Source organism: Globicephala melas, chromosome 7 (genome assembly GCF_963455315.2).
Source record: "Globicephala melas chromosome 7, mGloMel1.2, whole genome shotgun sequence".
NCBI classification, from domain to species: Eukaryota; Metazoa; Chordata; class Mammalia; order Artiodactyla; family Delphinidae; genus Globicephala; species Globicephala melas.
Genome location: NC_083320.1, coordinates 66,887,540 through 66,904,685, shown reverse-complemented (window position 1 = coordinate 66,904,685; position 17,146 = coordinate 66,887,540). Strand labels below are relative to the sequence as shown.

The 17,146-nt window shown below is 39.5% G+C and overlaps 1 protein-coding gene across 1 annotated transcript in view; it reads right to left on the bottom strand.

The window, feature by feature from the left end:
- Positions 1-16,679, bottom strand: part of GRB14 (growth factor receptor bound protein 14) — a 125,999-nt gene extending 109,320 nt beyond the window's left edge. The window contains exons 1-2 of the mRNA XM_030852583.3: positions 16,340-16,679; positions 14,953-15,085 (exon numbers count right to left, since the gene is read on the bottom strand). Of these exons, the coding sequence (XP_030708443.1) occupies positions 14,953-15,085; positions 16,340-16,530 (324 nt within the window). The 5' untranslated portion in view covers positions 16,531-16,679. The remainder of the gene's footprint in view (positions 1-14,952; positions 15,086-16,339) is intronic.
- Positions 16,680-17,146: the final 467 nt, after the last annotated feature.

The following is a 17,146-nucleotide window of genomic DNA, read 5'->3' as shown; positions in this document are numbered from 1 at the left end:
TTCCTTTCATTTTTCTTAAAACTATCTTCTTTAACCTTCAAAGTATCTTTCACATTTCATGGAACTGGATGGCTACATCCATGTTGAGGGGACTTTAATTATACCACCTCCTCATCTTTCTTGACTAAAAAGTCCTAATTTATCAAGTACTCTTTACATGGAGGTTGACCCAATACTTTCAAATCACTTTTCTCTAAACCTTTCCCATACATTTCCCAAGGTACAGACATGGTTTGGTAAAGGGGCCCTTATGCCTTTGAGACAAAGACAGGTTCAGCCTAAATGAGGTCATGAAAACAAAACATCAAGTTCCCAGTGCCCTAAGAGTCTAAGCCAATGACCTACAGAGTGTTCCAGCTGATCTTAATTTCCCTGGCACAGCACAGTAAGAGTACTGTAATATAATGCAAAATGTCTCTAAAGAGAAACTAGATACTGGCCCGAGTCTTGCCAATACACAGTTAAATAATATGAAAGTACCCCTTTCATCTGAATACTGGCTTCACACGCATGTGTCATCCTTCCCAAGAATGAAAGTAATCTTCCACTGTGAATGTGGGTTTATTGAAAAGCTTTTACTGGGCTTAGTTCCATAAAGCATACATGCTTTTTAACTGGCACTCCTGGGCTGGTAAGACTGAAAACGCTTATAAGGAGACCAAAGAGGCAAAGAACAGTATTTATTCTAAGCAGGGGTTATCCAAATTCAGAATGTGCTAATAGTGGTAAATCAATACTCAAATGTTTATCCTGATGAGGATCTCTTTTAACATCTAGCAATGTCAGACTTCTCCCAGTAACTAAACTAAATTCACATTCCCAAGTTTCCTTCCAACTCTTTATCATTTATATTAAACTATCAGTACATTCTCAAATATTCCCTCATTCCTTCCCTTAATAATAACTACTTCCTCTGCTCCTTCCCCATGCATTAATTCATTCATTTATTCTTTCATTCAGTATAATTTACTGAGGGCCTATTAAATGCCAGGTTGCTCTATCTGCTGGAGACTGAGTAGTATATAAAACAAAGTCCCTGCCCTCACAGGGCTCATGTTCTCGTGGGAAAAGGCAATGGAAGAATAAACAGATACATGTGTGAACATGTAATAGGCCAGATTACAGTAAGTGCTAGAGAGAAAAACTAAGCTGAGTCAGGGAGAAAAGAGTGCAGAGGTAGCAGAAGGCAATGACAATCTTTGAACTCCATCTGAGCTAAAAATAGTTTCTAATGACCCATCAACCAGTAAATCAACTAAGGTTTCTTACAATGTAACTGAAAACAATGAATGTAAACCACCTGACTTGGAAAAGATTTGTTACCCAATCGTATTCATTCATTTTCTCAATTTCTGGATAATTTATCAACAAGGCTTTACCATTAACAATATGGTACTCTTTCACTTAAATATACTTTGTTCAAAGTAAAACACTCAGAAAAATATGAGGGAAAAGTGTTAATTTTAACACACTTTGGCTAAACCAACATACTGATGAGGGTTTTGCATTATTTCCAATTTTCTTAATAAAATGCTTTTGTCTTATAATGTGCTTTAAATGCATTTTCATCAAAAGTTTAGGGATGTATACTATCTACAGTACCCAAGACATGGAAGCAACCAACAGATGAATGGATAAAGAAGATGTGATATGTATATAGAAATGGAATATTACTCAGCCATAAAAAGAATGAAATAATGCCATTTGCAGCAACATGGGCGGACCTAGAGATTATCATACTAAGTGAAGTACGCCAGATACAGAAAGACAAATATCATATGATATCACTTATATGTGGAATCTAAAATACGATACAAATGAACTTATCCACAAAACAGAAACAGACTCACAGACATAGAAACAAACTTATAGTTACCAAAGGGAAAAGGGAATAGGGGAGGGATAAATTAGGAGTTTGGGATTAGCAGGTACAAACTACTATATACTCAGTAACCTGTAATAAGCCATAGTGGAAAAGGATATGAAAAAATATATACATATATATAAAACTGAATCACTTTGCTGTACACCAGAAACTAACACAACATTGTAAATCAACTATACTTCAATAAAAATATTTTTGTAATCCTTCTAAGTTAAACATTAAAAAAAAAGTTTAGGACTGTAAATTTAGTTCATTCAGTTTAAGAAAAATGTCAACCATATAATTGGAAAAGTTAGTCCTCACTCTCAAATCAATCAGCCAAATCAGATTAATGTTCTATCAAATAGAGTCCAACTTTACTTTTCAATTCAAACAGAGTTATCAATAAGCATTCTGAGAAAAAATATTTTGAAGACCACTAAAAATTCATTATGGAATATATCTTTTAAAAGAAAGAGCTGAAAGCTCTCAAAATTAAAATAATACAGAATTAAGAGTTCTGAGGAGTATGACAAAGTGCTAGGAAGGCCATAGAGTTCCTTTGGCAATTGTGTAAGTGTACATTTCTACCTTGATTTTCAGCTTTTGGATATAATTTTTAACAATTAAGTATAAAATTAGAAACAGCTTCATTAATTGTAGTATTCATCATGATAAAATTTTCTTATGGTTTTAATGAAAGCAAATGGTATATACTTTTAAAAATTAGTCTAGCAGCTAGTATATTTTATTAATAGAAAGTGGAAAATATTAATATATTTTATGATAAAATAGGATGGGAACTGACTGGAATTCATATTTCATTATATGATTTGATAAAACAGGACAATATTAAGACACAAGATCTGAAAGAAACTATGTACAAATTATATCCTTGAGTTTTATCCAATTTATCTTCAAAAATTTGGTAGTCTCAAACAGGATTTCTGTTACATTTAAAATAATCCAAACTACTATTGTAGATGCTGCAGCACACCGTCCAAGCCTGCCCCCTTCAGGAGTGAAGCACTAATTCTCCCAGCTTTTAGTGTGTCAGTCACTAAGACCCAGCTAAGTCCTCCCTGCCTGCCATTGCTCTCAGCTGAAGAGAGCCACCATGCCCAAGATCAGGTCCTTGCAGGGCAGCCCAGCCTCTGTGCCCTAATTCTGAACAATTCTGTAAGGCCATCCCAGCTTGAGCTCCTAGGGGATCAGCTGATGGCTCTTGTGGCTGCACTGCAGCCCAACTTGTCCCTGTGTCCATCCCGTAGGCATTGTTTGCAAGGGCTCTGAGCCCCAGTAAACTTCCTGCAGGCAAACCTAGGCTCCAAGTCAGCTTCCCAGAGAACTTCCCTCACCCACAGCACTAACCTATATATAACATCAGATGTTTGTAGGCGCACTTTTTTTTCAGCTGTGGATGTGTCTCAAGTGGTGAGAAGAGTGGAAAATACATCACAAAAGGCCATTTTCAGCATTCAGTGTTTCCCACTGGTGCGCTACTTGCTTTGTTCTTAGGAAACTCTCCCTCAAAGGCTACATATGTTTGACAACAGTCAGTAGAGGGAAGAACTGAAGTCAGTAAATGAAAATTGAAAAATGAAAAATGAAAATTGTCATTACTCCCATCACATCATCATATATCTGAATTCAGAATGTTTCAGCACTAGCCAAAATCCTTATTTCTAACTACGTCTTCCCTTAACAGAAATATAAGGCATAAAAAGACAGGAACCCCTTCTGATTCATGGTACTTTGATTAATCATTAAAGGAAGCCTTCCCTGTGTGTGATGCCCTAGAGGTTTACATGCCCCGGGGTAACGCACCAAGTGAGAAGGTTACTATGAACACAGGTGGGTTTTAGGACAAAGTACAAAAGGAAGATGAGGATCTGAAAACTGGTTATCTTAAATCTTTGAGTTTGTAAATCTCTTGGAAAGCTTCATGTATATCCATGGTGTATATGTCTCCCCATTTCTACAGCATGAGCACTGGCCTAAATCATTTACCAATGACATTAACAGGTAACAATTAAAACATTTGCTAACATCTACTCCTTGCTCTAAGAGACCCCGTATTATAAACACAATTGATATTCCACTTAATTTTTTCTAACTGTGTGGATTTTTAACACTATACGCTGGAAGTATAACAATTCACCATGCTCTTTTCACTTACAATTCCATTAGATAAGAATAATGATTAAAATCAGAAATATATCCGTTAATGTCATTGCACATGATCAAAATTTCCTATGCGTGTAACGGAAGCAAAAGACATATACTGCTAAAATCTCACTGGTCCAGGAGCCTAGTATATAACTTTGTTTTTGTTAATAGAATCTTTTCACAAAATTAGAAATATGTTTTAAAATTTGATGAAGAGGAGGAAGATGATTAATCATGATTAGAATAAATATGTCAAAGTATAATTTGTTAAACTGGTTTTAACTACTTATCTTCATTAATCCATTTACTCATTAATTCTTTTAAGGAAAGAACCCAAGAACAACAAAACCAAAGTATTTTATTTGGAAAGAAAAACAGTAATTAGAGCAAATAAATAAATGAGACAATTCAGATTATGGTAAGTACAACCAAGGAAATATACTAGGAAATGTGATAGGATGGAAAAAAAAAAAAAACTGTGTAGAGGGATACTTTAGTCAAAAAAGGCCTCCTTGATGAGATGATCTTATGCTGATATCTAAAGAATAAAGAAGAGTCAGCTTTGTAAAGAACCAGGAAAAAAGGTTCCAGATGGAGGAAACAGCCAAGCTCAAGGCTCTGAGGTAGAAAAAAGCTTGCCAAGTTCACATTCAGGTAGGACTGTCCCTCTACTGTGGCTGGAGTATAACGAATAAAGAGTAGAATGCAAGTACAGTTTAACACACAGACAGAAGCCAAACCACATAGAATCCTGTAGGCCAAGGTAGAATTTTGAATTTTATCCTAAGCTATCAAAAAGTTTTCAACTAGGGAGTGAGATAATGTGATCAACATTTCTAAAAGTGCATTTCTAGCAAGTGTATGGAAAATGAACCAAAATAAGCTAAAGTGTCAATAGAAGCAAGGAGGCCATTTATAAGGTGCCTAAATGTCAGAAGACAGTAGCTCAAGTTGGGATGGTAGCAGTGGAGACAGAGAGAAGTTTATGGATTCAAGTATATTGTGATGAAAGATGTAGCAGTACTTGACAGAAGGCCAGAAAGAGGACTCCTTGGTTTTTGGCTTGAGTGATCAAGTGGGTGACTTGAGCCATCAAATGGATGACTTGAGCAAGAGTTTTTTAGAGAAGGACTTAGAAGCTATAACTACCTCAAACCCTGTAAGCCAAGCACAACCAGGTGCATACTGAACCTATGCCAGCCTCCGATGTTCATATCTAATCTCATACCCTTATTTCTAAGTTTAAATACAGTTTCACCACCCAACCTGGCCCCTCCCAGATACAATACTTTTTCTGACTCTCTATTATTTGGACCTAGACTTCGATGCACAATTTCGAGTTTAACTAGCCCCTTCCTGCCCACATCATCTCCATAAAGGTGGCTCCTGTGCACCTTGCCCCATGGCACCCAAATGTTCTCTTCATCAATGGAGGTGTGGTAACCACGTGAGAAGATCTGAACAAAGACTGAGAGGGAACTGCTGGGGCCAATGGGACCAAAAAAGCCTCCCGTCTACTACGGAATCATTAGTACTTCAAGAGTCATTAGAATCACTTGCTTTAGGAATAGAATAAAATTGTAGCACTCTCAGGCCCAGAAAGTGTGGTTAATAGGCTCATATCACATCACTCAGCAGCGGCAGGACCAAATTAAAAACTAAGTTTGTGGATTCCTAGTCCAATATCTTTCAATTACATCATATGGCCCCACATCTTTCCATAGAAACTGTATTAAAAAACTAGCACACAGGATGTTGTAAATCTACCATCTGGGGGAGCTATCGTGGGTTAAAAAAAACTTTTACTGCCTGCCCTAACAACCTAACCACCACATCTAACATTACATCTATGGAAAAATACATGTGAGTCAACAACCAACTTAAAAAGGATCTTTTGGAATAGACAGAAGCGTTTGTAAACTAGTTAAGAATGTTAATCCTCCCGTTTGTGTTTATTTTCTCTGTGGCTTTGAAAACTACTCAATGAGTGGAAGCAAAGGGGAGGACAAGAAGTAAAAGATGCTCTCCCTATGTCAGCTCACCCATTTGTCTTCTAAACTGATTCTGGAAGCCTCCCTTCCGCTCCCTTTCATTGGCAAAGACTTGTGGCCATTTCCTAGGTTCTCCATTGAGCCATCCCTTACCTAGAGTACCAAAAGGACAATTCCCAAGTCTGCTTATCCTTACTCAAATCAGTGTATACTTATACAATGGAGTTTATTACTGTGCCATATAAGCTGACATGATTCAAAGCAACAACCATAAAACTGCAGAAAGCTTTTTTATATTAAGATCCACATTTATATTGAACCATGAATGACTCCAATTTTCCTTCTCCTGATAGAACATAATATATGCCCCTAGGGAAAAACCAACCAGAAGCTGAGCTTTCAAAGAAGTAGAAAATAAGTTATGTTGCAGATAAAGGTTGGACTGCAAGTGTATCCTGCAAATTAACTAAAAATTAGAGGCAACCTTCAAACTGGAAGTAAAACCTTGATGAGCAGAAGATCTGCTAGGCGATTTAAGTTTTAAAATAGGAAGAGACAGCTGTCTCTGTTACAGACAAAGGTAACTAGCATGAAGTAGGGAGGATCCTGAGTTGATAGCTCCTGTCATCAGAGGCTAAGGGACCTCAATAAGATGCAGGCTCAGGACAAGGACCAAGGAAGATGACCATCACTGTAGGGTGGCATCAACTGAAACCACTGTCAAATAAATGCCCTTCACGTGAATTAAATGCTTTGAGGCAAAGGAGTTGGATACTGTGAACTGTGGAGGCTAAGTCAGCCAAATTAATCAGTGGGTTACCATGTATCATTCATATATTATAAGAATTTGTTTATATGTCAACTGTTTTTTGCTTCAGCTTTTTTTCCCTAGGCTACTAGTTGTCCATTGTTTCCTCCCCACCTCCATACATCATACCTACTGAACTCGCACTTCCTACTCACAGAATTTGTTCCATAACGCTTGCTGAGTGAGCATCGGTCCAGGTCCCTGTGTCCCCTTGGCCAAAGCTGACTGAATAAGAGCGGAACACACGGGGCTAACAGCTCTCTCCAAAGACAGATTCCAGTCAGTTACCACATGCTAAACCAGTAATAGGAGGAGATATTTATTCCAATCGGGGTGGCCACTGGGGGCCACAGGCAGTGATATGCAATCAAGACAAGCAAGACTGTAGAGAAATGTCAGAGGATGAAATGGATTTAGAGAAAGAAGCAGAGACTATGTGCTGTTTTTATGGGAAAACAAAAGAGAGACAGTGGAGAAAGTGTCTTATATTTTCTGCAAATATATGAAATTTACGTTTCATTTTACATTATATAGGATTTTGTAAAATGGCCAAGGGGACCTAAATACAATTGATATGCTGTTTACATAAATTTAAATTGCCAAAGACCTAATTTAAAAAGATTTTGAAACATAACCAGCTTGTAATTTGAGGATTTCACGTATCATTCCAACTAAGACAATTTGATTATGAATGATTTTAAATGATACCAAGGAATTTTTATTTTTGTTAGGGAATAATGGCATGTTGGTTAAATGAAAAAATGTACTTTTCAGCAATGCATACAAAACTAGGTAGGGATTCAGTGACAGGATGTCCAGGTTTTACTTTTTTTTAAGTAATTTATTTATTGTACTTCAACAAATACAATAAAAATTTCAAAAAGGAATAGATGAAGTAAATGAGACAAAATCTTGATAAATGCTGAATCTGGAAAATGAGAATATGAGGGCATAGTTCATTGCTTTCTACTTCTGTGTATATTGGAGAAATGAGTATTTGAGTTTGGATAATGCAGCAGCCACACAAGAACCACACATACAAGTTTCGCACGGTACAAATTAAGATCGTTACTGACATCATGAAGGAATGACATCAGAGGCCGTTTAATTTGGGGACAGAGATGAACTTATTTTTTGATAGTACCTGACATGTGAGATGAAAATGAAATCAAAGGCAGAGCATGTGGAAAATAATTTCTTAATTATTTGGAAGATAGTTTTTACTTTCCTGAGATATACAAAAAGGTTTAACTCAATACGGAATAAACCAAAACCAGTGTGGTGAGGGGCAAACACATTCGGAAATGACATTCTTTTTTATCTTCCTTTGTCTAAACTGTGGAAGCATGGGCAAATCACTTCCTGTTTATGTACTTAAAAAAAAAAATCTTAAAATGTGGATGACAGACCCACTTCCTGGCTTTAGTGTGACTGTGGACTGTAAACTACACACAAAATCTGGTTATTAATAAAACTAATAAACCTTACTTGTTGATAGATCAATTATTTGATAGATTTTCCATATCAATTTTAGGGAGAAGAAGGAAGAAAGCTAGAGGAAAAAAACACAAAGAGACAGTTATATTTGAGGAAGGAAAAAAAAAAAACAGGAATCCAGGTCCTTAGGTGGAAATTATCAAACGGCATTTGTTGCCTCTGCTTTTGTATTATGGGCAGAGTTGTAACTAACAACAATTGATATAGGTTTATTACTGTGCTACTCTTATGGTTCTCAATTTCTGTGGAAATTGTACCTTCCTAAGAAAGGGCCATCAAAGCCTCAAGAAATCCGATTTTCATACCTCAACAAAATAAAGGCCATATATGACAAACCCACAACCAACATCATTCTCAATGGTGAAAAACTGAAACCATTTCCTCTAAGATCAGGAACATGACAAGGCTGTGCGCTCTCACCACTATTATTCAACATAGTTTTAGAAGTTTTAGCCCCAGCAATCAAAGAAGAAAAAGAAATAAAAGGAATCCAAATTGGAAAAGAAGTAAAGCTGTCACTGTTTGCAGATGACATGATACTATACATAGAGAATCCTAAAGATGCTACCAGAAAACTACTAGAGCTAATCTATGAATTTGGTAAAGTAGCAGGATACAAAATTAACGCACAGATATCTCTTGCATTCCTATACACTAATGATGAAAACACTGAAAGAGAAATTAAGGAAACACTACCATTTACCACTGCAACAAAAAGAATAAATACCTAGGAATAAACCTACCTAAGGAGACAAAAGACCTATATGCAGAAAACTATAAGACACTGATGAAAGAAATTAAAGATGATACAAACAGATGGAGAGATACACCATGTTCTTGGATTGGAAGAATCAACATTGTGAAAGTAACTATACTACCCAAAGCAATCTACAGATTCAATGCAATCCCTATCAAACTACCAATGGCATTTTTCACAGAACTAGAGCAAAAAATTTCACAATTTGTATGGAAACACAAAAGACCCCGAATAGCCAAAGAAATCTTGAGTAAGAAAAATAGCGCTGCAGGAATCAGGCTCCTGGACTTCAGACTATACTACAAAGCTACAGTATTCAAGACAGTATGGTACTGGCCCAAAAACAGAAATATTGATCAATGGAACAGGATAGAAAGCCCAGAGATAAACCCACACAGATATGGTCACCTTATTTTCGATAAAGGAGGCAAGATTACACAATGGAGAAAAGACAGCCTTTTCAATAAGTGGTGCTGGGAAAACTGGACAGCTACATGTAAAAGAATGAAATTAGAACACTCCCTAACACCATACACAAAAATAAACTCAAAATGGATTAAAGACCTAAATGTAAGACCAGACACTATCAAACTCTGAGAGGAAAACATAGGCATAAGACATAAGTCACAGCAAGATCCTTTTTGACCCACCTCCTAGAGAAATGGAAATAAAACAAAAATAAACAAATGGGACGTAATGAAACTTAAAAGCTTTTGCACAGCAAAGGAAACCATAAACAATATGAAAAGACAACCCTCAGAATGGGAGAAAATATTTGCAAATGAAGCAACTGACAAAGGATTAATCTCCAAAATGTACAAGCAGCTCATGCAGCTTGTAATCAAAACAACAAACAACCCAATCCAAAAATGGGCAGAAGACCTAAAGAGACATTTCTCCAAAGAAGATACACAGATTGCCAACAAACACATGAAAGGATGCTCAACATTACTAATCATTAGAGAAATGCAAATCAAAACTACAATGAGGGGGCTTCCCTGGTGGCTCAGTGGTTGAGAGTCTGCCTGCCGATGCAGGGGACACGGGTTCGTGCCCCAGTCCGGGAGGATCCCACATGCCGCGGAGCAGCTGGGCCCGTGAGCCATGGCCACTAAGCCTGCGCGTCCGGACCCTGTGCTCCGCAGTGGGAGAGGCCACAGCAGTGAGAGGCCCGCGTACAGCGAAAAAAAAAAAAAAAAAAAAAAAACTACAATGAGGTACCACCTCACACTAGTCAGAATGGCCATCATCGAAAAATCTACAAACAATAAATGCTGGAGAGGGTGTGGAGAAAAGGGAACCCTGTTGCACTGTTGGTGGGAATGTAAATTGATACAGCCACTATGGAGAACAGTATGGAGGTTCCTTAACAAGCTAATAATAGAAATACCATACAACCCAGCAATCCCACTACTGGGCATATACCCTAAGAAAACCATAATTCAAAAAGAGTCAAGTACCACAATGTTCATTGCAGCTCTATTTACAATAGCCAGGACATGGAAGCAACCTAAGTGTCCATCGACAGATGAATGGATAAAGAAGATGTGGCATATATATATAATGGAATATTACTCAGCCATAAAAAGAAACGAAACTGAGTTATTTGTAGTGAGGTGGATGGACCTAGAGTCTGTCATACAGAGTGAAGTAAGTTAGAAAGAGAAAAACAAATACCGTATGCTAACACATATATATGTAATCTAAAAAAAAAAAAAATGGTTCTGAAGAAACTAGGGGCAGGACAGGAATAAAGACACAGATGTAGAGAATGGACTTGAGGACATGGGGAGGGGGAAGGGTAAGCTGGGACAAAGTGAGAGAGTGGCATGGACATATATACACTAACAAATGTAAAACAGATAGCTAGTGGGAAGCAGCCGCATAGCATAGGGAGATCAGCTCGGGGCTTTGTGACCACCTAGAGGGGTGGGATAGGGAGGGTAGGAGGGAGACGCAAGAGGGAGGAGATATGGGAATATATGTATACATATAGCTGATTCACTTTGTTATACAGCAGAAACTAACACAACATTGTAAAGCAATTATACTCCAGTAAAGATGTTAAAAATAAGTCATGGGGATGTAATGAACAGCATGGTGACTATAGTTAATAATACTATATTGTATATTTGAAAGTTGCTAAAAGAGTAGATCTTAAAAGTTCTCATCACCAGAAAAAAAAATTTGTAACTATGTATGGATAGATGTTAACTAGACTTACTGTGATCATTTCAGAATATATACAAATATCAAATCATTATCTTGTACACCTGAAATTAATATAATGTTATATCTCACTTTATATATCTCAATTTAAAAATAATTTTAATAGAAATTTTAAAAATTAAAAAAAAAAAGAAATCTGATTTTCAGGTCCTAGCTGTGACACCATCAGCCACATAGCATTTCTTAGCCTCAACTTACTCATCTGTAAAAGAAGAGTGCTTCACCTAGATCATCTCAAAGATCCCTTCCAGCTTGAACATTCCATGACACAGTTTTTCACAGGTGATTTTTTATCTTTAAAATCTTCAGTAGCTTTATTTTGAATTAGTTATCCTACATAAATCCTGGAAAGCAATTAAGCAGAGCTACTACACAAACTGAGTCCAAGCACAAAAATAACCTGGGGGGAGACAAACTCGAGAAAAGAACTAATTCTTTTGCAAGGGGTAAATATATCTTATTCTTTCCCCTTCTTCAAATAATAAGTGCTAAAGCATGATTTCCTGGTAAATTTCAATCAGAAATAGAAAAAAAAGTAAGACACCTAAATTCATAGGTTAAGTCACTTTTCATATAAAGTTTAAATTGCAGGTAACTTTTCTGAACCATGTATATGGAGCATACACTTTAAATCTGCTTCATTGATAAACACAAAGAAATATGCTTTAAAAATATATCTGGCCAGTACTATTAAAAAAAAGTGGGGAGAGGGAATAAAGAATCCAGATTTTAGCTCAATCTAGTTCTTATTTTAAAATAAAAATACTGCAAGCATACAGTATTGTATACTTTGAGACATTTTATTTGCAAAAAGAGATAAAGCATATCCTATTTGCAGCCTCAATGCATTTTACCACTCATGCATTATGGAGACATCTCAAATTGTAAAAAAAAAAAAAATATTTATGGCCTGTAAAATGATTTTTGACTGTGGTTTTGAAAGGCCACATGAAATTTAACGTTTCCAGTCTGGATTCTTTCAAACTTTCTGGTCATTTATTTATAAGTAACAAGTGCAATTCTTCACTTTTTCTATGGGGAGAAAAGAATTGCTAAAATGACTGGAATGGTTAAACAAAACAAATGAAAGAGAGACTATAAAGAAAAGAGACATCATCTCCTATAATGTTTCAGTCATAAATAATAGTCAATAGAAACCTAGCACATATACTCATTTACCTCATCTCAACCAAAGGTCAGAGATAATTGGGCCTGAAATATCATCTTGTAAAAGGGTAATCTGTGTCACAAAGACACTGAGCTTGGGAGAATTACTGACAGAGTCATCTGTTCCCAAAACCTCCCTCATTCCAAAGAACTGAGCATATACAAAGGAATAAAAATAAAGGATCAGTTCTAAATGCAAAGTCCAGGTGGGGAAAAGGGAACATAAAAGAATGCAAAAAGGAACCTTCTTCTTCCCCAACTCTGGGATAAACTTCTCTTCATGGGGACCCCCAACCTTTGGGCCAAGGAAGACAGAGGGAGCAGGAAAGGCACTTCTCAGGTGGAAACACCCCTTTGGGACTGGTCTCCAGGAGTCAGGCCAGAACTCTGCTCCTGCAACAGCACAGCTGTCTGTGTGGGCGCAGTGCTCTCTGAAAAGGTCACCGTGGAAACAGGACACAAGGCCGAAGCAGGAAACTGGTCAGAGTCAAGGGTAGCATAGCACCCTTTTCCCATGTTGCCGATTTGCTAAACCTGATCTGAAGAAATGTTATTCCCCAAGATCAGACGGCTTACTCTAGGCTGATGACTACCCATACTTAGGCCACAACCTTTACTTGACCCTGACACTCACACCCACTCTCTTTCTCGTCTTTCTCCCTCTATTAACTTAAGCATAAAACATTCTCTCCCTATTCAAAACAAACGCTGCCCCTTGGACACATCTGGTAGATGAGGCATTCTCCCAGTGCTCATTCACAAAATTAAAGTCAGAGTAGACCCCGTCCTCTCTCCTTCCTCTGTTCAACTCCTAAGTCTTAACCCAACCCCGAATCAAAGTCACACCTTGATAAACACCCTTCGAATGGCATTTTTGCCCAGCTCAGTGCCTCAGTGCCTAGGATGGTGCAAGGAACATAGCAGGCCCTCCATAAATAGGGAAACAATGTATTAAATTCCCCAAATGCCTATTACGCCATCATCAGATATTTCCTTTTCCCATTCTGGATCATAGGGACAGTCCAGAATCGATCTTTTCCACCACCATGACGCACAGACAAATCTATCATCTACATTCCCATCTTATATCTTAACCCCAAAGCCAAGCTCTTAAAAGGCCCAGACATTTCAGCAGGGCTGTTTTTTCCTTGGGCTCTGTCTTTACAGCTCTTGAAAGAGTCTCCTCCTTGATCATCTCCCCATCAAAAGTCTCAGTCCCACATACTGAAGGACTTGCCTCCCCCATCAAAGACTCTAATTCAGAACATACCTCTGCTCCGGGAATATTTACTCCCACTTTCTCCAATCCTTATCCAAAAAGCACATGTACCAATTAAACTGCAACCCCCTCCCTCCCCCCAAAAAAACAAGTATATAAGCCTTATTATACCAGACATCCATCAAAATACAACATCCCATGGAATGCTTCTCTACTGTCTCTATTATTACTGTATGTTATCAGAATTCATCTATTTCCTGGGGCATTTCCTTCATTCCTAAAACTATAAACACACATTATTGAACCCACCACAGGTAGTAAAAGTGCTGAAAAAACAAAAGAGAACAACAGATGGGGGAAAATAATGGACTGTCTTCTCCTCTCTGTTCATTATCCCTCTCCTTGTTGCAAGCATCTGACTATTTAAATTTATTGTTTCTACCCTTGCAAGAACAAGGTACATTTTACACAGTGAAGCTTCTCTTTGTTTTGTTGATTGAAAATTGGGAGAAAGCATATTCAAAAGAGATGGGATTATCCTAGGATACACTAATTTTTTTTTCAAAAAATGTATAATTGTTTTGGATCTCCCCATAGTTGCTTGGTCCTTGATGTTTAATTTGCTCAAGCCAGTCCCAAAATAGAAACTTGAAAAGAAAGAAAATCATAAAAATTAAGTTCATAAGCTAATCATCACTTATAAGTCATCTGCCTTCTGCAGCCAGTAGCCTCCAAACTGAGGAATTCGCTGAAATGAAAGAAAACCTGCGGAGTCCAAAACTCCTATTACCTTTCACCACAGTTCACCATTATCACTTTCCTTTAGTAAATAACATTGGCTTGGGTTGAAAAGGTGAAAGATTAAAGAAGGTATTAAAAGAACCAGTCAATCCCCTCTCACCCCAACACCACTGCCAGCCCTTCCAATTTCTGACTTAAAATCGTTCAGCTGTTATCATATATAACTCTCCCACCTACAATGTGAATAATAATAGCTCCCAGGCTCTGTACTTTACATATATTCTTTCATTTAACGCATCCCAAAAGCCTGACATGTAAGTTTTAAAGTTCCCATTATACAGATGTGAAAACTGAGACCCTGAAGGAAACTAATGGCTACGAACTATATCAGTCAATAGTTATTTAAAATAGGCAATGCTAATACTTTGTTAATAGTGTAAGAGTATCTTAAAGACTAAATGGATGTAGAATTCCTAAGATTTTTGAATTAGAACACTTTTAAATGCATACCTGTTTTTTCCTTGAATTTGCTTTGGGAAACAGGCCTGCTGACAACACAGATGTAAATGGAGAGCAGCATAGCTCAGGAAAAGGGTTTGGAATAGATGGCATTTCCAGAACATCAAGATCTTTCTTTTTTCTCCTACACCAAGAGAACATAGAATGTAATTTACATAAAACAGAATGTAAAATATAATTGCTGTCAGGATTAAAAAGTTAAGGCCAGCATGCACCACTCTGTGACAACACTAGTATTATATAAAGTATATGGCAAAGGTTTGTGGTGTACTTTCTATGGGTCAAAATAAGTTAGTTAATTGATATAAATCAATCTTCTTTTGTATTCCTTTTTTGGGGGCCTTTAAAAAAAAATCACCAGGCCTGGAAACCCCATTTCCAGCACTTCTGATAATTTTCCTGAAGCTGAAATACAGACTACAGAATGATTGATGCAAAAATCATCCTGAGGAGCTAGACATTGTTTTGCATCCACTAAATTGACAAAGTCTATAAACATTTACTGAATTCATCCCTATGCTATTTTACTAATCACTTTTGGAAGTTATGGTTTATTAATTATAGCGGTGGTTCATTGCACTTCAAATTTCATTCACAATGTTGCCCACACACAGTCTGTTGATTTTTCAAGTGCTTATAGATACTAAACTGCAAGGCAGTGTTTTTGTGAAGGTTAAGTGAATAGAACTTGCTAGTGTTAATGTACTCTAGTCCACTGCGGAGTAATTTTAACTTCAGTGAAGTTGAAGCACTTTGAAAATCTGAAGAAGAAAAAAAAAAGCACCACTTAAATGTATGAATATAAAGGACTACAGATTTTTGTATTGTTGCATCCTTTTTCTTTCCTGAAGTATGTGCGAAATTGTGAACTCTACAGGCACTTAGTGCTGAATGCTATGGAGACTGGGAAACCTTTTAAAGCCTCTATTCTTTCCTGCTGAACAGCGAGACTGCTCAAATGTCAATCCGTGCTTTGCCTCTCCAGGGTCGCTGTAAGACTCTATGTGGGAGGTGAACTCATTTATTCTATGATTTTTTAAATATATGAAAGAAAAGGATTTTTTTTTTAATGCAGGACCACGAAGCAAGAAGGAAGGGGGCTGGCCAGCCTGGGGCTCGGCCTCCTAGTTCACACCGACGGGCAGAGGCGAGAGAGATCCGAAGCTCTCAATGAAACGGTGATGCTATTTATAAGGCGCCGAGAGATCGCAATGTCCTGCTGATCCGGTAGGAGCCAGCTCAAAGGCAATTGTCTTCAGAGAGTTTCACAAACTTGGCCCCGCTCTGGGCACATGGCTCGCCCCCTAGGACCGCCTCCTCACCCCTTCGCCGGCTGCCAACCCAGGACACTCCCCCGCGCCCTCCGAGGGCTGCCTACCTGTCTGCAGCACAGCCGCGGGTCCCGTCCGGAGGGGGCAGGAGCGCCCGCGCGTGCAGCCAGGGTGCCGGCACCAGGTCGCGGGCGTCGCCCCTCCCCTGGGCAGCGCCGCACACCTGGGCGGCCAGCGGCGAGTCCCGGGCAGCCGCCCGACCCGCGGCGCTCTGCCCATCTTGCAGGGAAGTGGTCATTGTCGCCGGCCGGGAAGCTCGGGCGTCATGGGAGACCCGGCGCGTGGGGAGAAGGAGGTCGGGCGGCGGGAGGCGAGGTGCCGGCTCGGCAGCCCGAGCACGCTGCAGGTGCGGTGGCCTCGCCGCCTGCGCTCCGGGCCGGGGCGGCTCAGACGCTCGGCCGGGCGGTAGGCGAGGCGGCGGGGGAGGGGAGGGGGCGGAGGAGGAGGGTGGGGAGAGGGGAGGAGCGGCCGGTGGGTGGGGGCCGCGGGCGGCGGGGCGAGGCGCAGTGGGGGCGGGGAGGGCGCCGGGCGGGCCCCGCTCGGGGTCTGGGGCGCTGGGGGGCGCTGGCTCGGAGCCCGCGCCACCCGCGCGGGGCCCTGGCTACCGGCGCCCGAGGTCCGGGCCGCCGCCTCCCCAGGTGGGTGCCCGAGCGCGAGGCTGAGCCCGAGGTCGGGGCGGGCCCGCGCCGCGGGAGGTGGGACCCGTGTGAGCCGGCGCTCGCGCAGGGCCGGCCTGGCCGACCGCGGGCGGGGCAGGGGTCTGGGCAGCCCTGACCCCCAGACTCTTTCATTCTTCCTGCTCTGCTGTGTGAGATCACCTAAGCTGTCGCTGGGCCGCCATGACAGGCCCCACC